A 26830-nucleotide genomic window follows, 5' to 3' on the forward strand; every position below is an offset into this window, starting at 1 on the left:
AGGTCCTTGGCAACTATGCTAGATTTGAACTACATTTTCGATGATCAGATACATTATTTATGATCCTATATCTGAAGGCTTTTAGGTATCTTAACTTAATAGGTTTTAACTTCATAGATCTAGAGATACTATTCTATGGTGACTATTAACATCTCAATATTTTGCTTTATAATTATAATTTAGTTTTTTGTTTTGTTATAATCTATAATAGCAGATTTCATTCTATTTAATGATGGAAAATTAATGTTAAGTAACAGGCAAAACAAACAGTTGGAATTCAGGATTCTTTGCATCACATTCTTTCTACAAGCCATGTGTTGAAGATTTTCACAGGATTGTCAAGTGAATATGAAAAAATACTACATATACAAATACCACCATTTATTCTTTGACACGTCTTATTTGAAAGGCAGAATTGCAGAGAGAAGGGAGAGACAGGGAGGGAAAACTAGTCCATGCACTGGCTCACTCCTCAGATGTGCACAATGGTTGGAACTAGGCTAGCCTGAAAATAGGAACCTGGCACTGTGGTCACCCATGTGGATGACAGGGACCCACATGCTTAGGGTATCTTCACCTGACTTCCCAGGCCTATTAGCAGACAGGGCACTGAGTTCGAAGTAGAGCAGCAGGGACTGAGCTGGCATCCCACATGGGATACCAGCATTGCAAGCAGCAGCTTAACCTTGGACACCAACACAGCTGGCCACACAGGTCGTGTTTTTAATAGCTGGATTCGGAGGACTAGCAAAGGAACAATGAGGGTGAAGAGTTAGCGCAGTGTATATCACAAGGGAGATTATCCTTTAAAATCTTTAATAATTTTAGTTAGCATTTATAGTTCAGATTTTTGAGCTTCTTGAACACCATTAATGTATTGGAACTATTGATCTAATTTTTCCTGTTCAGGATTGATTAAAAAATTACTTACATTATGATATGATCATGAGGTGGTTTTGCCATTGATTTTGCTCTTTTATGCTTCATCTTGTCTTCAGATACTTAGTTTTGTCCTTAAAAAATTTTTTTGATGTTGTCTCTTAAAGAAATATTGTGATGCGAGAGCTTGCACCGCAGTTTCATATTCCCTGGTCAATACCTTTAGAAGCTGAGGATATCCCGATTGTGCCAACTACATCTGGAACTATGTAAGTCTGAATCTTTATGTAGACGTGTCTTGGTTCTTCCCTTTGAGTTTGTGCTATTACATTAAAAATTAAATTCCCTAATTGTTAAGTACTTTATATTTTCCCATGTGATTTGGTTTGAAAATGGATGAATAGTCCATATGCTTTCACAAGGGCCAGTAGAATAAAAACTTTTTATGCTGTTATAAATAAAATCCTGAAATATGCTCTATTAATTAGAGATACTTAATTAAACCATAACAATAAAAGTGCCAGTAGGTGTGTCGTTTGGAGGTTCAGTGTGGTCATGCATCTTTATCAGGTTGTCTGAGGCATATTAGTACAGTATTTCCAGAATGTTCTATAACATTCTAGTGATGCAGATTATTGATGGAAGCAGAAGGAGAATTGACTGCCTGATTCACATTCAGATGTACACTAGCTTGTTAAGTATTCTGGGAAGTCTCAGTTTGGGGGAAAAACTATTTAATCCTGTTTTCAAACTGATATTTTCTAAACTGATTTAACACAAAATTTACTCAGTTATCCATATCCTGTAGGGGTGTGTTCTGCAGTTCCTGCTTTGGCAAACAGAGTCCCCATGAAGCCTGCTCCTAAAAAGTTTCTTGTCTTACATGGGCAGGCTATAATAAATATAACTGCCATCTTGTAAAATTAATTTTGTCTTGGAATATTGATACTTTAAGATTTATTTTTATTGAAACTTCATTCTATATTGATGTAATACTGTAGAGAATATACAAGAGTACTGGAAAGTTAATGGAAAATGGAATTAAAATGCTTATTCTTGTGCAATAAATGTTAGATTTTCATATGAAGGGTTTTCATGAAGTTCGTGGAAATGTTATTGAAAGCTATGCTTTGGGCTTGCATTCTGGCACAGTGGGTTAAGCCATTGCCTGTGATGCCCTGTCCTGCATGAGTCCTGATGTGAGCCTTGGCTGCTCAGCTTCTGATCCAGTTCCCTGCCACTGCACCTGAGAAAGCAGCAGATGATACTCTAAGTGCCTGAACTCCTGCCAAGCACACGGGAGACTCAGATGAAGCTCTTGACTCCTGGCTCTGCTTGGCCCAACCCCAACCCTCTTCTGAGCAATGAAATGAAGACCTGTTTCTCCCTTTCTCTCTGTTATTCTGTCTTTCATCTAAGTGAAATAAATCTTAAACTAAATGGATTTCTGAGTTTTTTCCAGCAAAATAAATTTTCCTTTAATTCCATTTTGCATGAATATCTTTACCCTTGGATTTTATAAATATCAAGGATTAGAGTACATTGGCTTTTATTTGAGTGTAGACATCACTAGAGAGGTGTTATGTATCTCTATATCCACTATCTCTGCCCTTCCCCAGGTTTCTTTTGTTCTGTAAGGGTTTAATTTAGTAAATAAAATACAGATTAGGATGCTACAAATTCTGCTGGGTGGCTCTAAATCTCTGAATGATTTCATGTTGCATTAGTCTGCATTATAGACTGCAAGCTGTTTAAAGAACTTGAAGTTTTTGTTTTTGTCTGTTTTTCCATTTTAGGATGGAACTTAGATGTGTCATAGCTGTGATACGTCATGGGGATCGAACACCAAAGCAGAAAATGAAAATGGAAGTGAGGCATCAGAAGTATGTTTTAAGGAAAATAATACTGCACTTATTATTTTAACATTTCTAATGACGTAATTGGTTGTTTTGGTAATATATTACATAGAAGGACTTTAATCAACCATTCTTTGGCCATTAACATTTAAACCTTACAAAAATTGCATGCCAAATTAGTTTAGAATAATGGTATATTTTAGCATCTGCAAATTATGTGGGCAGTATTCATCAGTGCCATCAGAGTGACAGAGCTTCTATTTGTTGCCATAAAGTATTCTGTTTCATCTTTGTTATCCACATCCTTAAAGTCACTGAACTCACAACCTTTTAGAAGAAAATTAGATGAAAGTTCCAATTACTTTTATTCAGTGTTTGATTTGAGGAACATATAATTTAAAAACCTGAGCTGTTAATTATATATTGAAGTAGAGTTTTCTAAATGAAATATGCAGTGGCTTCAAAGGATATAATTATCGCATTCATTTTCCATCATTAGAAATAATTTAAAAATATTAATAGATATTATTTACAAAAGAACTGAGTTCTGTGCATAATGAATATGAACACACAGTACTTGGAACCACAGACCTAGAAGTCCAGTCTCATATCTATCACTAATCGTGACTTACTAATTCTATGGAGGAAGTCGTGATGGCAAATGACTAATAATTCTCTTTTTTTCTAAGATTTTTTGACCTCTTTGAAAAATGTGATGGATATAAGTCAGGGAAATTGAAACTCAAAAAGCCAAAACAGTTACAGGTAAGTATATTTGTTCTCTTGTGAAGTTTTATGTATTTAGTAATGAAATTACATATAAATCTGGTTCTTAATTTATTTTCTAGGAGGTGCTAGATATTGCACGGCAACTTCTTATGGAGCTGGGCCAAAATAATGATTCCGAGATTGAAGAAAACAAGTCAAAACTTGAGCAGCTGAAGACGGTACTAGAAATGTGAGTGTTTTTTTGAAGGTGGTGGTTATGATCACAGCTTGCAGTTCTTTGTTTATGTGTGTGACTTTCCATTTTAATTTCCTGCAAGGATCCCTTTGCTTGCTACCTCCGAAGCAAAGGGGCCATGAGTGAAAAATCTATCGTCAGACATAGATTGTAGTCAAAGCTGTTTTAGTTTTACCTTTAATGAGAAGATTAGAAGATACCAAATTTGGATTTCCCTTAATTTGCTGCTTCTAATGGAGGCTTCATTGCTATTTAACCACAGACTCCATGCTATTTAAATAAAGTAGCTTTCAACTTTGCTTAAATTCCATATTCCTATTAAAAGCATTATGTCAGGACTGGTGCCATGGCTCCGCATGCTAATCCTTCACCTGCAACCAGCGGCATCCCCTGTGGGTGCCGGCTTGTGTCTCGGCTGCTCGCTCGAATCCAGCTTCCTGTTACGGCCTGGGAAAGCCGTGCAAGATGACCACAGGCTTTGGGAGTCTGCACCCATGGGAGAGATGGGGGAAGTTCCTGGCTTTCACATCATTTCAGCTCTGGCCATTGCAGCCATTTGGGGAGTGAGCCATTGGATGGAAGACCTTTCTGTCTGTCTGTCCTCTCTGTAAATCTTTCTTTCGAATAAAATGATAAATAACTAAATAAAAAATAAAAGCATTGTGTATATGACTACTTACAATTTTATTTCTGTGTTACCGTGTATGCATTTATATTTTCATGTATTCCTACAGTTTGTAATGTTCTCAGTTTACTAACATTATTCATTTGAGAGACAAACAGGCAGAGAGAAGACAGAAGGGCAGACAGAGCTCCCATCCCCAGGTTCCTTGCCCAGATGCCCACAGTGACTGGGGCGGGGCCATGCTTAAGCCAGTAGGGGGGAGGTCCATCCATGTCTCCTCAGTGGGCGGCTGTCACTAGAACCTTTGTGTGGTAAGTAAATATTATCAGGAAGCTGGAATCGCAGGCAGAGCCGGGACCACTAGGGGAAATGGGCAGCCTCATCATTACCAGAACCCTGCACTTTGTTTTTAGTGTCAATGGAATGACTACCTGCACATCTTCTGCAAGGACATTTTGAAGAGTTCAACAAGACAGTAAAAACTAGCATGAGATATTGTTGCATGAGAGTTTCTCCTACACAGATTTTGCCTTTTCTTGTTTAGTTAATCATATCAGTAGTTACTTAACATTGTCCTGTTTGCAATTTTTTTTTTCAGGTATGGCCATTTTTCTGGGATAAATCGTAAGGTTCAGTTGACCTACCTTCCTCATGGTTGTCCGAAAACATCTAGTGAGGAGGAAGGTAGGTTATTCCTCTGCCCTGTTGGCTTTTATGTATGTGCAGTAGCTCATGACTCACTGTTGGCTACCTTTGGCTTACATGCTGCTTAATAGTTTAGGAGTGCACATGCTGAAAAATGAAAGGATTTTGTTAACTATGCCATTTAGCTTTTGTGTTCAGGATAAATTTTACTTTGACAACATCAGGGTACTTCCTTTTTACTCGAATTTTTTCAAAAAGGTTTTGTATTAATACTCGGTGTCTTCTAAGGGGCCCCCTTCCTGCTTTGATAGTTGGAAAGAGTACCCAGGAAGAAAAGGTTAACTAACACCCAGGCACCATGAAAAAAATGTACAACATGGTTCCAAAAATAACTTGATATTTTTCTGTATCCAGTAAGTCAGAAGGGGCATTTAAATTATTGGTCTCCTAAGAGCAGGAATGCAACAGTGTATTTACATTTTTAGAGAAAAGTGGACAGGAGTTAGAGAAACCATCTCATGAAGAGAGATGTATATGACTAATAGAATCACCATGATGCAGTCATACAGGTCTAATGTCTTCATGGAAAATGCATGGGACCAGAAGGCTTGCAAAGTTTTGTTTTTTTCACACTTCAGAATATCCACCCCTTACCTGAGGTATCTTGTGAAGAGAACCAAGTGTAAACACAATCATTAATGTTTTATAGATGCCTTATACACATGACTTAAAAGTAATTTTGTGTAATACTTATACATATCAAAAAATTTACTCAGCATATGACTTTTTGCTAGACAGGGAAGATGGAAAATGGCCTTGTATTCACAAACAAGGAGTAAACAAATTAATGGTAATCAAATGCAAACACAAATTTGAATAAGCCAGTGGTGATTTTTACATCTAGTATGTTGCTGTCATCCCACTTTGTGATTAGCAGGAATATTATTTCCCATATCAGTCTGTAGGTTCAAAATGTTTTATAGGCAAAGCTTTTTAAAAATCAGTGTTTCCTGAACTAATGTTCTTCATGGTGGGCTTGGTGAGCCCCAAGGGAAAGGTGAGTTTCTGTCACTTTGAAGGTGGCACTGCTAAAGTCTAGTAGTGCATATAATGCTCATTTTTCATTTCCCTCTGTTTCCAAAGTCCAACACTGATCTTGGAAGCAAGAGGAATTGACAGGTTAAGATTCAGTATAGAAGCTCCCATCTGACAGAAGACTGTCACCTGGGCTATAACAGAGGTTCCACAATTCCAGATTTTTAAAAGCTGCTCTTGACTTCATTTTGGTTTGTGTACAATTTTAATTGGAACAAGTGTTCATCCTTATCATGTGTCTTCCTAAAAATTATACCGAGCTCGATTCCCCATCGTAGCCTATGAATCTTCCCCTCAGCTGGCGTGAATTGCCTTTGCTGTCACTGTGCTTGGAAGGCGCCTGGTGTGAGGACAAATACAGAAGGTCTTCATCTAGCAGATATAGAGCAGTAGAACACGGAGAACAGACGAGAAAAAATTGATGTGAGCAAATATGGAAAGAAGTAGAAATAATTGACCTCTTCCCTACATCCTAGACAGCCGAAGAGAAGAGCCATCCTTGCTTCTGGTCCTTAAGTGGGGAGGAGAATTAACTCCCGCAGGCAGAGTCCAGGCTGAGGAACTTGGAAGAGCTTTCAGGTGTATGTATCCAGGAGGTCAAGGTAAATGTGGGATTTTGTTTCCACTCGATTGCATTTCTATAATTTTTCAAATTCTCATTTACTCTGTGCTGTTATAAAATACAGAAATAACAGTGAAACGAAAATATAGCTTAAGTGATTTGAGGATTTATTTTCAGGAGATTATGCAGGGTTTCCTGGCTGTGGTTTACTTAGGTTACATAGCACCTACCGACACGACCTCAAAATCTACGCCTCTGACGAAGGCCGGGTGCAGATGACTGCGGCTGCTTTTGCAAAGGTACAAGTCAATAAGAGTTTTTTTTACTTTTTCATCTAATGTTTAAATGTGAGAGATTTTTACTAGAGCAATGTTTTAAAAATTACAAATTTGGAACTGGTAGCTAAGCTCTCAAGTAGCAGTCTTGATTGTTTTACTAATAAGATCTTTCTAAGTAGTTAGCATTGCATTGTGAAATTTAGAATGTAACTATTGTATGATTTTAACATTTTGTGTACTAAGGGTTTTTTTTCTGTTTTGTTTACATTTGCTGCTTTTAGGGGCTGTTAGCTCTAGAAGGAGAGCTGACCCCCATTCTTGTTCAGATGGTAAAAAGTGCAAACATGAACGGTCTGCTGGATAGCGACAGTGACTCTCTGAGCAGCTGCCAGCAGCGCGTGAAGGCAAGGCTGCACGAGATCCTACAGAAGGACAGAGACTTCACTGCCGAAGACTACGAGAAGGTGGGTCTGGGCAACCTCTCCTGCTGCAGATGTTCCTCCCCCGGGGAGAAGGACATAGGACAGAGCCAGAGCTTACTGTCTTTTTCAGTCAACCACAAATGCTTGCAGTCCAGGTCGAAAGGTTGAACACGAACAACCCTGGCTCCTGCATGCCCTTGCCCACTTGCAGTGTGTCCTCCAGCTTCTAGAAACAGCATCAGTCATCAAATCCAGACCATGATTTTGAATTTGTATGCATCTCTAACATATTTGGAAACGTACACTATGAAGTAGCTGAAATAAGCTATTTAGTATTTAGTATAATATACTCGCAGATTTTAAAAAATAATTGCTACTGACTCTAGGAATCCAGTTGTACCATTGATCTGCTTAGCTTATTCCTTGTATCTAACTATAATTTTGTGTCCTTTGAGCAATATCACTAAGTACTTCTGGCCCAAGCACCGTTCTACTCTACTCCGTTGAGCGCAGCTTTGTTAGATTCCACATTGAAGTGACATACATACTCGTCATGTGAGTGTATGTATGCCTTTGATACATTGGTTTCACTGCACTGGCATATATAGGCCCGCTACTGGGGTGGCTAGATTTTGTGAGTAGGTCCACCTTTAGTTTTTGAACAGCTTCTGTGCTGTTTTCCACAACTGTGGCACTAACTTACTATGAAAAGTTTTGAAGCTTCATATAATTGGTATGTTCTGTCTGCTTTGGCCTATATTATGTTTGTGAAATGTATCCATTTTGTTGTGACTATTTCCAAAGTTAGTGAACAATCATTAGTATATAGTATTTTAAAGTTGGCAGACTTACTTTGTGAATGACTATATGGTCTCTGTTATAGGTTTTTAAAAACCCTCCTTAGTTCATGGGTTGTACTGTTGGCCCAATTAGACCTGCAGAATATCATTAGTTTATTGGCTCTGTATTTTGTAAATATATTATATATTTATATACTATATAATATATAATATACATATATATGTAAACATGTAATATAGATTATTAGCTTTGGATTGTTACTTTTAACACTGCAATGAGCATCCTTGTATCCTGATAGTGTGTAAGAACATATATGCAATTATTGCAAAGATAGGAGACAAAAACTTCCATAGTGCTGTACTTGATTTTTGTCTTAATCATTCTCTCCATAATTAATTTTGTGAGCCCTCTCAAAAGAATCATGGTTTGGGTTTTTGGTTTTCTAAATTATTTGCTTATCCTCTATTTGATACATTCTTAATATTTTGTTTATATTTGCGTAGTTTTATTTGTCTTTTTCCAATTGGAAACCAGTGACTCTAGGTAGAAGTAGATGTTTATCCTAATGTTTAGTTTTCATAAAGCAGGCACAAAGCCACAAAAACAGGCTTGAAGTCACACATGTTCTTTATGTCCCCTTGATTGGATTAATGAACTTTGAAACTAACGCTGTTTGACAGTTTGGTACTCCCCTTGTGACTGATTTTGTAGATCTTCGGCTGTTTTAGAGGGGGTACTTAAGCTTGCCAAACCTATGACAGAAACTGTTTGTTTTATTTCTAATTCTGTATCTTGGGAAAATTATTTACATCTATTTTTTCTTAACTGATGCATGCTAAAATTTCCCACAGTAATTATGGGTTTGTCTTGTCTTGGTAGTTCCCTTAATATGTTGTTTTAAATGCTTTGATGCCATGTTTTGGGGGAACATAGCATTGATATAAATTTCTATAGTACTCAGTTTCAAAATTAAGTGCTCCCCATATACAAGTTGAGCATCCCTAAACCAAAATCTGAAATGCTCCAAACGCCAAAACTTTCTTTGGCATTAATATGATGACACAAGTGGAAAGTGTCATGCCTCAATGTCATGTGACAGGTAGCAGTCAAAATCTACACACCCTGAAAATACTGTAAAATTACTGTTAGTCTATATACTCTTTTTGAAATATATGGATGTTTTCTTTGAGACTTTGTTCTCAACACCCAGGTGTAACATTTGTATGTAGCCAAATAGTTACACAAATTGCAAATCACTTCTGGTCCCAAGCATTTCAGATAAGGAATATTCAGCTGTCCTGCCTGTTTGTTTTTTTTTTTTTTTTTTTTTTCTCTTTCTCTGCTTTATTGGAATGGCTTTCTTTCTTTTTTTCTGCTAGTTAAGTAAATAGCAGACTCAAATACAATTTTTCTAACAGGAGTCGGCGACTTGAGACTCAAATGTTTGCATTGTGCTTCCAGGCCCCTTTCCAGACAATGCAGAGACCCTAGAAGCATGCTTTTCAAACTTTGAAATTTGTAAGAATATGTTTGGGATCTTGTAAATATGAAGATTCTAATTCACTAATCAGAGGTTGGATTTGGGATTCTGTGTTTTTAAGATGCTCTAGGATATTTCAATGCTACTAGTACTTGGACCACAGGTTAACAGCAGAGCCTAAAATCATTTTAACCTGTGCACAGCTTGCAACTTATATACAATATTATTTTATTTCTGTATATTTTAAATTATGCAACATTGCATTTTGATTCTTTTTATCTTGCTGTTTTATTAGAAGTTCTGTCTTTGTGGCTTTTCCTTAGATTTGGAAGTGTTTTAGTTGTTTTGTTTGCCTCTTTGTTTAAACATTGCATCTGTTAACTTCTGAGTTTCCAAGCTCGTGTTATGCTTATCGTTTTGTCTCTTACCCTTTCTTGGATTTTTAAAATCATTTTATGACTTTTTCTCTGGATATAATCTTCTAGTTTATTGAAACCTGTGTATAGTTAGATGTATCTAGTAAGCATTATACCAGCCAGTCTATTTTTCAGTTCTGTAATTTCTATTTTTAAAAATCCATTTTCTTTACTTACTTATAGATCTTTGGTGATTTTCATTGTGTTTTCACTTTATTGTACATAGGGATTATCTTTTTTGTAAGCTTTTCTTTGCTAATTCTAGTACCTGAATCTTAATTCTGTGTCTGTTGTGCTGTTTGACATTCCTGATATATTGTACTTGAATATCACTTATTGTGAATGGATATTTCATTTGTTTATGGAAACAGTTTGAGGTCAGATTTATTTTTGCCACATTGTATTAAATATTTTTGCTCCTGTTATGCCTATAAACACAGCAGTCTGGGGTTTACTTCACTCAGTTTCAGAAGTGGCTCTGTGGCGACTAACTAGTCGAGTTGAACTTGGTCTTGTTAAATCAGTTGAGTTGAAAATTATGGGTTGGTTGGCTTATGACTAACTCTCACTATTTTGAACCCTAAATGCGAGGATGACATGAGCTCTACTTGTGATGAAACCTGAACTGTACTTTTTTCCCCTTAGTCCAGTAAGACTATTAATTTACACTTAACTATTTACTTTTCTTTAGAATTAACAAATGTTTCCGTTGCAATTGGAATCCTGAGTTTTCCTCTGTAATTCTTTGACTTATCTTTCACATGCCTTAAAGCAGAAGCATGGAAGTTCTTTACCAAATTTTTACTTAAACCCTGAATGGTTGGACTGGTTTAAACTGTCTACTTTACTATGATCAGATGTAGAATTCCACTCTGTATTTTTAATTGTCAAGAAGCTGTCTTGTGTGCTTAAATAGCTTTCTAAGCTAAATGTCAACACTGGACTTTGAACTTGTTAAACTCATTACAAAGAAAGCTAAACTCATTACAAAGAAAGCAGAATAACATAATGGTTAGAAGTATTACCTCTGTTGTATTTTATTTGAAAGACAGCATGAGTGAACAAGCAAGACAGAATAAAAGATCCTCCATGTGCTGGTTCATTCCCCCAACTGACCACAATGAGCAGGGCTAGGCCAGATCAAAGCTAAGATCCCAGGGTTATGCTGAGCTCCCCCACCCAGGTGGCAGGATCCCAAACACCTAAGCATCATGCGCTGCCTTGCCAAGGCATTAGCAGGGAGCTGGATTGGAAGTAGAGCTGCCAGGACTCAAACTGACACTCACATATGAAATGTTGATACCACCAACTGCTGTCCAACCCTTCTTTTACCACAACACTAGTCCCTGCTCTAGTCATTAGCTTGATTTTGAGCAAGTTGCTGAATATCATTTAGGTACCTCTTCTGGAACATGTTGGTGAATAACAGAAATATAAGGTTTTTCCCATGTACATGTGTGCAAAATGACTGAGACTATACTTGCACATTAATCCATCCAGCAAATTATCCTCACATCTCATTGAGTACTCTGGCTAAATTTTCTCAATGGGTAATCTAATAATTGAGAGTCAAGTTTTTTTTTTAACATGGGTTTTTACTGTATTTTTTTTTATATTTTGGAGATAATCTTTACTACAGAATTATTTCTAGCTACTGGAGAATTTTGTAAATTATTCTCTTAGCTAATAACATGTCACATTGCTAGGTATACAAATATCCTTTGCTCATTTGCAGCTTACTCCATCTGGAAGTCTCTCTCTTACCAAATCCATGCATTTGATTAAGAATCCTGTGAAGACCTGTGACAAGGTTTATTCTTTGATTCAGAGTTTGACTTCTCAAATTAGACATCGAATGGAAGATCCCAAATCATCAGGTAAATAATGTGTTTTTAGAACCTAAAGCAAATAAGTTACTATCAAGTACAATAAGCATTTTGTACTTGGTTGCGGTGAGAGTCTCCTCCCCAACACTTTCCTGCTGCCTCCTGTAATTCATTCTCCCCCGTTTTTTAAACATCTTAGAATACAATTTTAGATTTATACTGCAGTAAAAGGCTTAATACTTCACCAAGCAAATGTACAGTAAGTTATAAAGTAATCACAGGTAATTAAAGCCATGTATAAATTTCATTGTTAACCATTGCTTGACAAAGTTTTACGAACTGTATCTGTAGTGATACTGTTACATGCAGATACTACTTTTTTTGTTTTTTAAATTTTAGCTCCCACTTATAAGAGAACACACCATATTTGTCTTTCTCGGCCTGGCTTATGTCACATGATAGGATATCCTCAGACTGAGTGCATTTTATTGCAAATGCTGGAATTTAATCCCTTTTTAGAGCCACAGAGTATTTGATTGTGTATACTGCATTTTCTTTATCCATTCATCTGATGGACACTCTGAGTTTTGGCAGTTGTGAGTAGTGCTGCCATGAACATGAAGTGGATGTCTTTGTGCTTCATTGTTTTACCGTATTTTAAGGGTCTATCCAGTGGTGGGGTTGCTGGATGAGACTTTAAGAAGTCTCTTCACTGTTTTCCACAGTAGCTGCACCAAGTTGTATTCCCACCAGTAGTGTGTGAGTATTCCCCTGTGCCCACAGCAGCCTTTGGTACTCTGTGTTTGGATTTTAGCTGTATTCTTACAGGGGTGAGGTAGTAAACTCATTGTGGTTTTGATTTGCATTTAATGATGGCTAGTGGGTTTCAGCATTTTTTCATATATTGTTGGCCGTTTGTATTTCTATTAAAAACTATTGAAGTCCTTTGTCCATGTGTCAGCTGGATTGGTTGCTACTTTTTCAGATTTATTTGAGTTACTGAAAAGGCAGATTATTGAAATAAGAAGAGACCAAGAGAGAAATCTTCCATCCACTGGTTTATTCCCGGAAAGCCACAACAATTGGAGCTGAGCTTATCTAAAGCCAGGAGTTTCCAGGGCTCCCATTTGGGTGCAGGGCTTTGGGCCATCCTCTACCGCTTTCCCAGGACATCTGCAGGGAGCACGATGGGAAGCATAGCAGCCAGGGCACAAACCATCTCCCACATGGAATACCGGATGCCAGCACTTGGAATCAAAGGATTGGCCTTCTGAGCCATCATGTCTGCCTCTATTTTTTTATTCAGGCTTTTTTCCCTTTATATTAATTTATGTCCAGGGAAGAAATGATAGCTAAGTTGTGAGTGCTTTTAACCATAGAAGCTTGAAAAGGACGCTAAAACATTTTCATTTGATTATTATAATTGCTTCAGCTTGCCTTGTAGTAAGATAGGCCACGTAAGGAAGTGCAGCAAGGTGCCTGAGCTGTTCCAAGGCTGAGTTGACCATGAATCCCCGCAGCTTTGGCATCTTGGGTTTCTTACTGATAAATCATCACTTGAACTGTTTATAATTTCTAAAATTCCTTTCTACTAAAGATGATCTTGTTTTTATTGACTCCAATAAAACATTTAAAATTCTTAATTAAAAATGACTTAACTCTAAAGAATTTTAAAATAATTGCTTTTTCTTTTGTTATGAAAGCTGTAATATCTGGAAGAAGTATTTTATAAACCTAGTTTCTGACCCACGTATTTCTACCTATATCCAAGTCTTAAAAATATCGGCAATAAAGTTTCTTCTAATTTTCAACATTTCAGCATGTACTCTTAATATGTTTAAGTTTAAAAAAATATTATGTTCTAGATATTCAGCTTTATCATAGTGAAACACTGGAGCTTATGCTGCGTAGATGGTCCAAGTTGGAGAAAGACTTTAAAACAAAGAATGGAAGATACGATATTAGTAAAATCCCTGACATATATGACTGTATAAAATATGATGTCCAGCATAATGGCTCCTTGAAGTTAGAAAATACAATGGAATTATATCGCCTTTCCAAGGCCCTAGCAGATATTGTCATCCCTCAGGTAAGTAATTCTTGAGAATCAGTTTTCTTTTGTTTTTATATAAATAGCTAATGTATTAATTCTGTACTGGCAGATAAAAAATAGTTGATCTTGTCCTTAGAAGACCTGTAATTGCCAAGTAAATACGAGTTTCTGTTTGCGACTTTTTCAGTGAATTCAAGCTGCACACAGTCCCCCACACAGAATAAAGCACTTCAGCACTTGCTGGGTGGCTGCTGTGTTGCTCCCAGCCCTGTGCTGTGGGAATGTGCAGGGAGTGGGAGAGGTGCTTCACTCCGCATAAACATTTTTACAAATTTTTGAAAACATGAAATCATTAATAATGCTCCAAGATGTAGCATGGTGTTTTTTTGGAGAACATGAAAGAATCTTTTCATTATAGAAGAAAATGTTCTAACCAGAATTAAAATGAGTAAAGTCCAGTCAGGTAAAGAATTTGGCTGGAGGAGCAAGTGAAAAGTAGCACGCTGAGACGGGGGAATGCAAGGGCCCTTCAGCTGCTCCCAGAAAATACCTATTAGGAAGAACTATGTATGGGTTTCCAAGTTCTTGTAATTCTATTTTTGTACCAACTTTTTTTTTTTTTTTGAGATGTATTTGCTTATCTGAGTCAGAGAGGAATAGAGATGTTTTATCCACTGGTTCATTCCCTAAATGACTGCAATTGGCTTGGTAATGCTTTACTTGTAGCAATTTGTACAATCTTCATTAATTCAAAGTAATTATAGATACCGTTACATTTGATAATTTCATGGCTTTTTGGCTTACCTGTGTTTAAATTTATAAAAATACTAGCTAACAGGTTTTTTTTTTTTAAGAATTATTTATTTTTGTTGGAAAGGCAGATGTACAGAGATAAGGAGATGGAGAAAGATCTTCCATCTGCTGGTTAACTCCCGAAGTGACCGCAACAGCCAGAACTGAGCTGATCCAAAGCCAGGAATTAGGAACCTTTTCTGGTTCTCCCAAGAGTGCGCATGGTCTCAAGTCTTTAGGCCATCCTTTACTGCCTTCCCTGGCCACAAGCAGGGAGCTGGATGGGATGTGCAGCAGCTGGGACATGAGCTGGCACCCAAATGGGATCCTGGTGGTTACAAGGTGATGATTTAGCCACTAGGCTTTCACACCAGCCACTCCCCCACCCCCTTTTTTTAGAGATTTACTTTTTATTGGAAAGGTAGATTTACAGAGATCTCCCATCTCCTGACTCACTCCTCAAATCCCCAAAAGGCTGCAGTGACCAAAGCTGAGCTGATCCAAAGCTGGGAGCCTCTGCAGAGTCTCCTATGCAGGTACAGGGTCACAGGGCTTTGTGCCATCCTGTGCTGTTTTCCAGACCATCAGCAGGGAGCTGGATAGGCAGTGGAGCAGCCAAGGACATGAAATCGTACCCATGTGGTATACTGGGATGCCAGTGCTTGCAAGAAGAGGATCAGCTGATTGAACCAATCTACTGCCCCTAAATCTTTGATTAGATTGAATATGTTCATAAGTACTGCATTCATCACTAGATATTACTTTTTTAGTTACGCTGGAGAATCCATCCAATTGTACTTAACAGTTTGGGAGTAGTATACTTAAGATTTCCAAAAATTACAAATCGCAAGTTCTCTAATGTTAAGTCTTCAAATGAAATACTTTCCCCCTCACTAGAATTCTTTACTTGAAGAGTGAATGTGCTAGAGCTCTTTGTCATTTTACCCTTTTTCTCACTTTATGTATTTTCTGCTCAGGAATATGGTATAACTAAAGCTGAGAAACTGGAAATTGCCAAAGGCTACTGTACTCCTCTAGTTAGAAAAATTCGCTCAGACCTTCAGAGGACCCAAGATGATGACACTGTAAATAAACTCCATCCTGTGTAAGACACCATACGAGTTATTTTGATCTACAGGCATCTTTTTGTATACCTCAAACCCAAATTACTTCTCAGTGTGAAAAAAAGAGTCAGGAATCTATCTTGGGCACAGAATTATGCAGGTAGTCTTGTCAGTTCACTTCTAACCAAGGTCCTGTTGGCTGCACTCCAGACAAAAACGAAGGTGAATGGGGATCAAGGACTGCATGTGATTGTTCACCCGGAATCCCAGTGTGCACTCCGGTTGGCAGCTACCATGAGCATCTCGGAGACGCTTGTCCTCTGTCCTTACTGTCTACAGTCAACATGACTAAGTAGATCTGTTCCTCTCCTCATTACTTTCACTCAGCATGTTACCCAAGGTCACTCCTCAATTCTGGTTAGAAACATCATAGGTTTGACTTAATCACTATGCTCTTTACTGTTAGATTAAATTCCATTTGATATTCCGAATATTTAATAATTTTTTGACTATGTAGTTCTGCTTTAATAATTCTTGCTTCTAACTTTAGGTATTCCAGGGGTGTTCTGTCTCCTGAACGTCATGTTCGTACCAGATTGTATTTTACCAGTGAAAGTCACGTACATTCTTTATTGTCTATTCTTCGCTATGGTGCCTTGTGCAATGTAAGTGGGATAAGTTACTTATCCTCTAATCAAATGACGGCAGCTATGTTATTTTACTGGTGATGTTTACACAGTTGATCAGGGTGGGGGGAAAGGTCGAGAATCAAGGGGTAGTGGGTGAGACCCTTGTTTACACATTTTCTTCTTCCTGTATGTGGGTGGGGAGGAGGAGACTAGAGGAGAAACCATGCCCAGCCTCCCAACCACCACATTACCCCGGGGATTGGGGAGTTGCCACCCGATGTCATCCTGTGTTCCCCATTGTGGAGCATTTTCTGAGGGCTCTGTTCATGCGTTCTTGAAACTTCTGAGATGGCTGCTGATATCTCTTCTCCACAGATGAGGAAATTCTTCCACGTTTGATTGGCCGTCATAGTCGCCTCAATCTCTTTTGGCCCAGAAATTTGTCAAGTTTCACTAGGGTAGTAGATTAATTTTTTCATCCCTCCTTTCTCAGCAAACCAGTGACTGCTGTGGCCCAGCCCAGCCCTCCGCAACACACGCTCAGCCCTCACACACCGCAGGGGGAGCTGCAGCCTAGTCAGAGCGACCCCCAGTAACTCCCACTGTACTGGCCCCCCCAGCTCTGGTTCCTGTGTTTGCCAAAATGTGCAGTGAACTAGGTCTGGCCTCCCCCACATCTGATTGGTATCTTGTGTACATGATTAGACCTTGAAGCCTAACTCAACCCTACTGAGGCCACCGGTGGGTACCACAGCCTGTCTAGCCAGGCCCACCCCTCAGTCCTGGTTGTCATCACAGCTTGTATTTGCATGTTGAATCGTACTAATTCATTGCTATTTCTGCAATTTCACCATCCTTTTCCTAGGTGAATACTATATCCCAAGCACTGTGATAGATTTTTGAGAATGGTGATAGTCTCTACCTAAGATCCATTAAGCATGCAAAAACATTTCAGAAGATGTTGTGAACTGGTAACTGATGGGTTTGAGGCATTTAAGGGTCAGAATGGACTTGGTCTTTGGTTAGTTACTGTGCTCTTGACAATTGTTATTTGGGAACTTAGCTGTGATTGTTGACCACCAAATCTACCTGTGGCCTGCTTCATAAGAATAATGCAGTTGGGTTCCAACAGTGAGCTTCCTAAGTGAGCAGGATACATATGCATGGCATTTCTTAGTCCTAACTTCTGGATCCCAGCAGATCTCTTTCTGACAGCATTTATATGGATCCATCCGGGTTCAGAGGGCAGAGATGTAGCCCACATCATTAGATGGATGGGGGGCACTGTAATATTATGTGAGATTGAATATATGACAGCCATCTTGGAAACTATCGTCCCCTACAGTGTGCCCATTTCCCATAATGATTTGTATTCTTCCCACATTGCAAAATTTACTTAAACTCTCTCCTGGTACCCACCCTGGTACCCACCTTCTGTATATAGCCTGTTACAGCACAAACTTGAAGTCTAGGATCTTTTAATTTGTCCCAGCGGTTTCGAAATTACCAGTAAGATAAAAATTTTCTTTTGTGTATGTCTTGATAGAAATATATACATCTACCAGTAGGCTTCAAAAGTATGTGGAAAACCTACATCTCTTACTTTCATTTTCTCATGAATTTTAGAAACCCTCTCATCCATCTTAAAATGATCTTAAAATCAGTTTAAATTTTGCTTTCTGATACTCTTAAAGGGCTGTAAAAAACTGGTGTATGTTCTGTTCTTCTATTTGTTTTGTTACTGGGCTTTGGGAATAGTTATTGAAGTTAACATCACTATTGGAATATTCTGTTTCCATCAAAATTTCATGCATTATTTCAAATACTTTTTGAGAGCAAGAAATAGAAGTACGGATAGTTCTTGTATGCTGTTTCCCTCTTCAGATGCTTTCCATGTAGATGGCAGGATCCCGGTTAGTCCAGCCATCACTGCTGCCTTTCAGGTCTGCACTGGCAGGAAGCTCGAGTTGGGAGCTAGAACAAGAAATGAAATTGGCCGCTGTGATGGGGAACATGGAAGTCTGATGGTGTCCTAAATGTGAAGCTAAACGTTGACTCCTTGTATGTTCCTGATGGTTTTGATGCATTACTTCGTTAAGGAATTGGTGTGGCATCCTTACGTAGCAGTGTGGCATCCTTCTGGATTAGAAGAACCCTTAAGTTAATGAGACAGTGAATGATTCTTAGTGTGATCTTATATCTAGCAACAATGATCAAATTGTTTTTGAGGACAGGACTTACAGGCACCTCAAAGTTCATGGGAAAGTAGAATTGAACAGGAACTTTTTTTGTTGTGAAAACATTTTTTGCATGTTTTTCTAATACTACACATTTTCTGTGAATCTGAAGACCCGTTCTGTCTCTTCGATGATTTTCTTTGTGACCCTAAGTCTATAGCAAACTGGTGTCCTATTTTCTAATACTTTAAAAAAGTTACCTGAACTGTAATTCATTACCCTGCTCTTACTATCCTTATGAGAATCTGTAAGTGATATTCTTAAAACTTTGTTCGGTTGCTTCCCAATTGAAATGTTTTAGTCGGTTGGATTGGGCGAATTCTCTCTGTAGTATTTTTTAAAAAGCTTTTTAAGAAAATAATGGAGAAATGAGATTCAAGGAATATGTGATAGGCCTTAACTTTTAGAAAGATCTTTGTGGCTTCTTCCATTTCTAGTATGTTCAGGAAGATACTTTGAGGTGTCAGTTATTTTGGCTATTCATTAGAGCAGATCTCGCAAACTGAAAGTGAACTGATGGTGTGCTTAATGATGTGCTGTCGCAGAGTCCAACAGGCCTGATCATTTGAAGATCTTCAGTAAACATCATTTATAGTAACTTGTATCTATTGAAAATCAGCAGCATACATCAAGATTTATCTTTATTTGGAATGTAGAATTTAGAGAGGTAGAAGCAAAGAGAGGGAGACAGATACATTCCACCTGCCAGTTCACTCCCTAAATGTCCCCAAGAGCAAAAACGGGGCCAGGCTGAAGCCCGGAGCCAAGGATGTCATGTGGGTGTCCTATGAGTGCAGGAGCTCCAGTAGTTGGGTGTTCTGCTGCTGCTTCTCTTGGTATGTTGCCAAGGAGCTGGATCAGAAGTGGAGCAGTTGGGACTCCAGCTGCCACACATGAGATGCCAGCATTGCGAGTGGCAGCTTAGCCTGTTGCATCACAACGATCCCCGATTAGGCTTTCCTACCAGTTTTGAAAAAATAAAAAATAACCACATATCTACGCATATCGCTCTGGAGTGTTGTTTGGTTTAGGAATATATATAAAATTCCTAAAAGGTAGATACATGCCGATTTTCATTAAAGCATTCTTCATCACCGTGTACTTTCTGAAACAAGGCAATTTGATAATGAAGTTGAAAGTATAGTATCTTCTACACAAAGTATTGTTGGGTGCCCTCTATATTGATAGGCTGTATGAGGAAGGAGTGTTACCTGTGATATAAATAAGGTTTAAGTAGACTGAGTTGGCTATGGGCGTTATACTCATAGTTTAGCCTTTCCAGATAGCATTTTTTACTTTAGAATGTTTGTAGTGTATTGTGATAAGATCCTTTTCAGTTCTGACCTCAATGATGACATGTTTAGAGACCAAGGAGTATCTAAGTATGGGAGAGTGTGAAGGAGATGGTAAGATTAGCAGAATTGACATATGCTTTCTATTGCTGACTTTTTAAATGTCACTGCAGTGTAATAAGGGATAGACATACATCACCTGTGAACTCTGGGAAGTCGTATTGCTCTTTGGAGTAGAATTCTGATTATAAAACGTGTCACTATTCTGAGTACTTTTCGACTTAAAAGGTTAAAACTATTGTTTAGCCTTAGAATTCAGTAATGAGTATCATATTTCAAGAGATTTACTTTGTAAAAGCTGTTTTTGTTTCAGGTTATCATAGTTTCTAATACTGCTAAGGGACTTACAAGAATAGTTTGTGTAAACAAGCTTGAGAAACTTATTGGAACTTTCAAATGCAATGAATGCAATGAATGCAGTTAATTTCAAGGATTATGCACACTGTAGTCATTCACTTTGTGTTGTCAACTCAGGATTAAACAGTTGACATTGGCCATAAAATAACATTCAAGTAAGAGTATGAGAAAATGCTTACCATGTGCCTTTTGTTCAGGAATCAGATGAACAGTGGAAACGAGCTATGGATTATTTAAACGTTGTCAATGAGCTCAACTACATGACACAGATTGTTATCATGCTTTATGAGGATCCTAACAAGGTAACGGAGCTCTTGATTGCTTTGCATTACAACAGCTAACTAAGCAACATTAACTGCCTCATTTTAAATGTTCTGTCGTGTGTTTTAGGACCTCTCCTCAGAGGAACGCTTTCATGTTGAATTACACTTTAGTCCAGGAGCCAAAGGCTGTGAAGAAGACAAAAATTTACCATCTGGTTACGGATATAGACCAGCTTCCAGAGAGGTAATGATGCAAGAGAGAGAGATCTTCCATCTGCTGGTTCACTCCCTGATGGCCAAAGAAGTTGTGGCTGGGCATCATTAACTGCAGATCAAGTTTGTGAAAAATGACAGCTCTGTGCTATAAGTTCTTCTAACAAGGATCTTGTGTATTTCTGAATCTATTCAGCTATACTTCGTATCTTTTGACAAAATTAGATGTTCAATAAGTCTTACTCCTTTGGATTCCTATGTCTCATGTTTTTTTGGTGTCTGTAACTATTTAAATTTCCTATTCTGTTTATTGTCATTATGTTGAATTGAACTCATTTTTGTGTGACAGTTTTGCAGCTAGCATATTTGCCATGTGCTGTTCTGTCATTCTGTTGATGTTCCCATGAAGTCATTTAGATTTGTAGTGTGAGTAGTCACATCATCTGTGATGGCATTTGACCAAACAACGAATGCAGTTTGTGATGAAGGGCACTTTCGTCATTCATGTCCTGTTCAGTGCAATTGTTACTACCAGTTTTGGATATATTCTCTATCTGGTTAAAGATGTTCCCTTTATGTTCAACACTTGGCTTCTGTTCTATGGTAGCCCAGTTTGTTTACTCTATCAATGGATATTTGTATATAAAATTCCTTAACCTCTCTCTCACCTATGATGTAGGATTATGGCTTTGAAGGGTTATAGCTTGCTCATTCCTGTCGCAGAATCAATCCTGGCACAAGGCACACACTGAGAATGTATTTAGTGAGATTCATTAAGGAGTTTTTCCTTTTTGTGCAAACAGTTTTATTGGAAATATTTGTAGTAGAACTTCAGGATTCTAAAGTTCATAAATTCAATTTGCTGTTTTAGTTTATATTGATATCAATGATATTTCTGTGTAAAAAAACTAATCTCTACTCTTGCTAGCAGTAGCTCATTGTTTATACATTTGATGAAATTTAGGTATTTGTGGTTCTTTATCATTTTATTCTTTAATTTCTGCATAGTGTAATATCTTGAAGACAGGGACTAATGTTTTGTGTCATAACCTGCGTAATTCTAGACTGTTCGAAGAGGTTAGTGAATATGCATCATTTGTATAAGCAAAGTGTTACACATATTTTGAGTGACTGGATCAGTTAATGGCTGAATTTGTTTATCAGAAGAGATTTTTTTAAATTGGCGTTTTGAGTCTGTTGTGTTCTTTACCCACAGAGTGAAGGCAGGAGAACTTTTAAAACTGATAGTGATGATGAACCACACTCCTCTAAAAAAGATGAGGTTGATCGAGCTGTTCTAATGTTTAAGCCAATGGTGTCAGAGCCGATTCATATACACAGGAAATCTCCACTTCCAAGGTCTAGGAAGATGGTTACAAGCGAAGTAAGTGTATGTATTGGAGCATGTTTTATGCAGAAAACTGTTTTAATAAAACTGAAAAGAAAATACAGCTTTAATGGTAGAGCTTGGGAACCTGACTGATTATTTGTCAACTGTATTTATTTTTTAAATCAGTATTTAAACATACTGTTGTAAATGACAGAAATTAGTCTCGAGATAAATTCTAACTTTGTATGTAGCTTCCCTAACAAATGAAGTGTAGATATGAAAATAGGCCTCTTCTAGGAGCTTCACAAATTGATTTCCCCTCCTCCCTCTTTTTGCTGGGTTACATGTTAGTTTTCAATAATTTTTTAAATTCTCAATGTGTCAAAAATAATTGTTGGTTTAAAATGAACAACAGATGCCAGAAAAGGTTCAGCAATAACTAATTACATTGACAGTGTGGGCTGAGATTAGTCTGTTGCTAAGACCTACATAGGTTAGAGTTAGACTAACTCTTATGCTATTGATGGAATAGTGTTTAACTACTAAAATAATACATAAAGGGCAAGTTGAGTGCTCAAATGATTTGCTGAGTATGTTTAATAGCTATATTATATACCTTCAGTAATCTTTGAGTTATCTGTTCTCTGTAGGATGATGCTCCCAGGACTGAGATCCAATGCCTATATGTATTTTCTGAATGCCCTAGTAAAAACACACAGCAAGAAATTGACTTTAATAATACAGAAAAAGAACCATCAACTTTAAATTGGAATTATTTGGGGTTAATACTTAACTGTACCAGCTCTGAAGAATTAGGTATAATGTTATTTAGCAATTATTGGATAACAGTATTAACAACAAACTCGTTCATACAGTCCTAAATTATACAAACACAAGTGTTATATGGTTCTTAAATTTCAAATAAATATTCTCTAGTTTGCATGTATGGCAAAATATGTGTAGAGAAAAAAATTTTTCACATGTAGTAGATTGTTGCCACTTTATAGTGAAAACCATGTAGTAGTTGAAGTTCCATTGAATGTGATACTTCAAATTTAAAAGAGGATGACTAACACTAATCACAGAATTGGAATATTTGTTTTATTACAGCTAAAATGAAAAAAAAGGTTGAGTTAGGCTCGTGTATCCTTAATTTCAGAAAATAGGAAAATCACTTGTATTCACATAACCTAAAATACCACTTGCATTGGGGCAGTTATTGTTTATTAAATATCCAATCTGTAGTTCATCAGATTTCTCTTCAGAAAGTCCCCACCTTCTTTGCCCTCCAGAAAGCCCAGTAAGAGATACAGAACAATCATGAGCTTTCATTATGCAGCAAAATCACTGCCCTTCTTAACTTTTAAAACACAAAATACATTTGTAAATCTTTTTCTCATGAATAAGTAGTTGTTTTCAAGAAATTATTTCTATGCCATGCTAAACTTTTACTTCCATAAGGTAAATTATTCAAGTAAACCCCTGAAGACTTTTTCCAGCGTCCAACAACTCCATGGATATCGGAAGTTTGCACTTCCAAAAGCCACACAGAGAAAAAGTTATCTTCATTTTGTGCAAGTAGATCTTACTGTGTTCTCACTGTCTGAAGCCTGAACATGCAAACATGGAACATGAGGATGTTTGCTGCATGTTTTGCCTATTTAACTCTCTACATAATGTTTGAGTGGGATAAACAAATAGTGGAAGAATAAGCAAGGAAGATTTGAATACATTTTATGATGTCTGTATTTTTAATGTTTGGTAAGCAGATTTTCATAAAATCGGATACATTGAAATCTCTCTGCTCCATGCACAATTCTTTAGTGCATTGGGTTAAAAAGTGTACCAGAAAAAGTAGAAAGTTTTTTGAGTATCTGAAATTAAGGACAGTATAAAGTTACTAGAAAGAAAAAATTAATCTTTCCAGTTCTGAGAGGAAAGGGACAACTATTAAGCAGTATAAGTATGTCATGTGTTTTAAGGTAATATTTCTGCAATTATTAAATAAGCACATACAACTAAATTCATAAGTTATTTCTATCAAGTCTCAAATAGCGAAATATTTGGCTCCTAAATTACTGTTTAATAGTCTTTAAAGTAATTATCATGCAAACAAACTGTATTTTTTTTTCTTTCGGATCATTGGCTCTGTTGTATCTAACTCTGCATGCTCTGCTTTTGTTTTTGTTTTTGTTTGTTTTTTGCCCCCCTCTTCTCACTTCCAGGAAGAGAGCCCCCTGAGTGTGTCTAGCCCAGAGGGTACTGGTACCTGGCTGCATTATACCAGTGGTGTGGGTACTGGGCGTCGAAGACGCAGATCAGGGGAACAAATCACTTCTTCCCCTGTGTCCCCCAAATCATTGGCTTTCACATCCAGTATTTTTGGCTCATGGCAACAGGTTTTTAAACTTTACTTCATTAAACATTTTTCCTCCCCATATTCAGAGCAACAAACAACTGTCTTTGAGGACATCTAATCCCTTGTATATAACATCAGAGTAAATCCTTCTGTTTTTAGTTTGAATCCAATTTAAACGACTTACGATGTCGGGCAATATTTGAAGGAAAGATTATTTACATTGCGTGTGTGTGGTATTTTTATTGGCAAGGGTTTTAAAGATCTAGGATCAATAAATTTTATTCTCCTGGAACTTTAGCTTGCTAGTAAAATTAATCTTTTTGGGGCTTAGTTGTCCTTTAAAAGTTTCAGAAAAAAATTATGTAATTTAATGATAAAATTAATAACTTCCCCCCACTAATTGAAAAATTGCATTTTAGCTGGAATTTGAGAATGTAAACATTTTTTAAAAATATCAAAATTTGTATGGCCCAGTGTTAATTAGAATTTATCAAATACTGACCATTCTCTCCATCACTGTTCCATTATCTGGAAGTGTGCTGTAATTGAAGTGCTATTTATACAGTGTTTCCTCTGAGCTATATAATACTTGAAGACAAATGGGGGCAAGTGTGTGTGTGCCCATCAGTAGTAAGTCTCAAAAAATTATCAAAGTCAGAAGGACTTTCTGTGATGATGTTTGGCTATTAAAGATGCTAAGGTTTCTGTTACAGCGGAAGGTCAGCTGTTACATGTGACTTTTCTGATAATTGCAGCAATTTCCTTTTGAAAATACAATGCATTTGATTATAGGAAAAGGGATTATGGTATCCATTAAGGCTGTGACTATTGAAAGGTTACTCTGATAAACCCCATGCATGGATCAGTAATTGTACGGTGGCCTCAACACTCTGTCTGTTCTTGTGTTTGTGGTTGTTTTCCCCCTTGAAATACAGGAGCTATTTGAGAGTGGGCGTTTGGCTTCCTTTGAGAGAGTGAAATTATATCTCTTAATTGTTTCTTTTCGTCTGTCTTGTTCCATACATACGTGTTTGATTCTGAATGCCTGCTTCCTACCACTTCATTGCAAGGATCTCATGTGAAATGAACTCCCTTCAGAAAGGGATCTTGCATGATCTTTCATGTTCTATATATTTCTACTAATATTTATCATACAGCTTATTAACCTTTGTCTGTCTGAAACAGGCTGCATATGAAGTGTGGGTTTTCAAATTTACCTTGCTTTTTGTTTCACTTACTTTGCTTTCCTTACACAGGTCGTATCTGAAAATGCCAACTACCTGCGAACACCAAGAACTCTTGTGGAACAGAAGCCGAATCCTACTGTAGGTATGTGATAGAAAGGAAGTTGGACTCCTCGGCCTTCTTTAACTCACCGTCTTGCACACAAGTAAAGCTCTTGTGTGGGAAAAGCATGACCAGATGCTATGCTTTGGTTTTTACTTAACGTATACTCTTTCAGAGCTGTTGAGTCGAACAGTTCCAAATACGCAATAAAGTTTCAGTAAGATAAGGAGTAGCATTTACTATTTTTGTTTAACCTTTTGAAATGCCCATTGCAGTAATCATTCAGTTATTTGGCAATGCTACTTTTTGATCTTACATTCTGTGGCTTAATTAAACATACTACCACTTGCAAAAAAAAAAAAAAAAAAAAAAAAAAACTTCTGCACCTTTTTCTTGTTAGCTTTTTCAAGGGTGGAGTATTTTAGACCTTATCTGGGTGGATTGATTTGCCTTTTGTGCTACTCCTCCTAAAATTGAAGGATGAGGATTGTAACATCATTCATAGGCCACAGATAATTTGCAAGTTAAACATGAGCTTGCAATAGATGTACTGACTTTGAGGTTCCCCCCCGTGGTTGCTTTGGCAGGGCTGGACCTTCAGCACACCAGTGTAAGGAAAAGCACTGTGCAGTGGCAGCCCTGCTCTTCAGGGCACTGCAGGACACTAACAGCAACCCTGGGAAAGGCCTTTTCACAGCTTAATGGTTTTAAGCTCATGGTTGATGGACTGTGAGCTAATGTCATATTATTGCTTGTAAACAGCTGTCTACGTAGGTTTAATACAAACATAAAGACATTTCATTGTAAGTTTTCACTGCACATTCATTGTTGTGGCCTCAAACCTAAGCATACAGACAGTGTTGATGTCCAATTCTTGGTGATCTGGCCTCAGTTACATATTGCTTGTATTTATATATAGCTTTTAATATTTCCACAGTAGCTTTTTAGAAATTTATATATTACCCCTTCTTACTGATGTTCATAGTATATTTGATAGAAATTGGTAAGTTTTTTTTTTTTTCTTACAAGAACTATTTCCACAGTT

General features: G+C 37.3%; 1 protein-coding gene across 18 annotated transcripts in view; it reads left to right on the plus strand.

Moving 5' to 3' along the window:
- Positions 1 to 26830, plus strand: part of PPIP5K2 (diphosphoinositol pentakisphosphate kinase 2) — a 51079-nt gene that overhangs the window by 12779 nt on the left and 11470 nt on the right. For 5 of the 18 annotated variants that reach the window (XM_058656166.1, XM_058656163.1, XM_058656165.1 and 2 more), the window contains exons 9-25: positions 1047 to 1148; positions 2676 to 2762; positions 3425 to 3500; positions 3584 to 3693; positions 4923 to 5008; positions 6541 to 6666; positions 6804 to 6925; positions 7186 to 7368; positions 11759 to 11900; positions 13715 to 13938; positions 15672 to 15799; positions 16309 to 16423; positions 20531 to 20635; positions 20724 to 20840; positions 22026 to 22193; positions 24365 to 24538; positions 25755 to 25827. In XM_058656166.1, coding sequence (XP_058512149.1) covers positions 1047 to 1148; positions 2676 to 2762; positions 3425 to 3500; positions 3584 to 3693; positions 4923 to 5008; positions 6541 to 6666; positions 6804 to 6925; positions 7186 to 7368; positions 11759 to 11900; positions 13715 to 13938; positions 15672 to 15799; positions 16309 to 16423; positions 20531 to 20635; positions 20724 to 20840; positions 22026 to 22193; positions 24365 to 24538; positions 25755 to 25827 — 2138 coding nt within the window. Of the gene's footprint in view, positions 1 to 1046; positions 1149 to 2675; positions 2763 to 3424; positions 3501 to 3583; positions 3694 to 4922; positions 5009 to 6540; positions 6667 to 6803; positions 6926 to 7185; positions 7369 to 11758; positions 11901 to 12834; positions 13069 to 13714; positions 13939 to 15671; positions 15800 to 16308; positions 16424 to 20530; positions 20636 to 20723; positions 20841 to 22025; positions 22200 to 24364; positions 24539 to 25754; positions 25828 to 26830 lie in introns of those variants that run through there. The other 13 variants (XM_058656169.1, XM_058656173.1, XM_058656175.1 and 10 more) reach the window with 5 other exon arrangements.

The sequence above is a fragment of the Ochotona princeps genome, chromosome 28 (genome assembly GCF_030435755.1).
Source record: "Ochotona princeps isolate mOchPri1 chromosome 28, mOchPri1.hap1, whole genome shotgun sequence".
In the NCBI taxonomy this organism is placed as follows: domain Eukaryota; kingdom Metazoa; phylum Chordata; class Mammalia; order Lagomorpha; family Ochotonidae; genus Ochotona; species Ochotona princeps.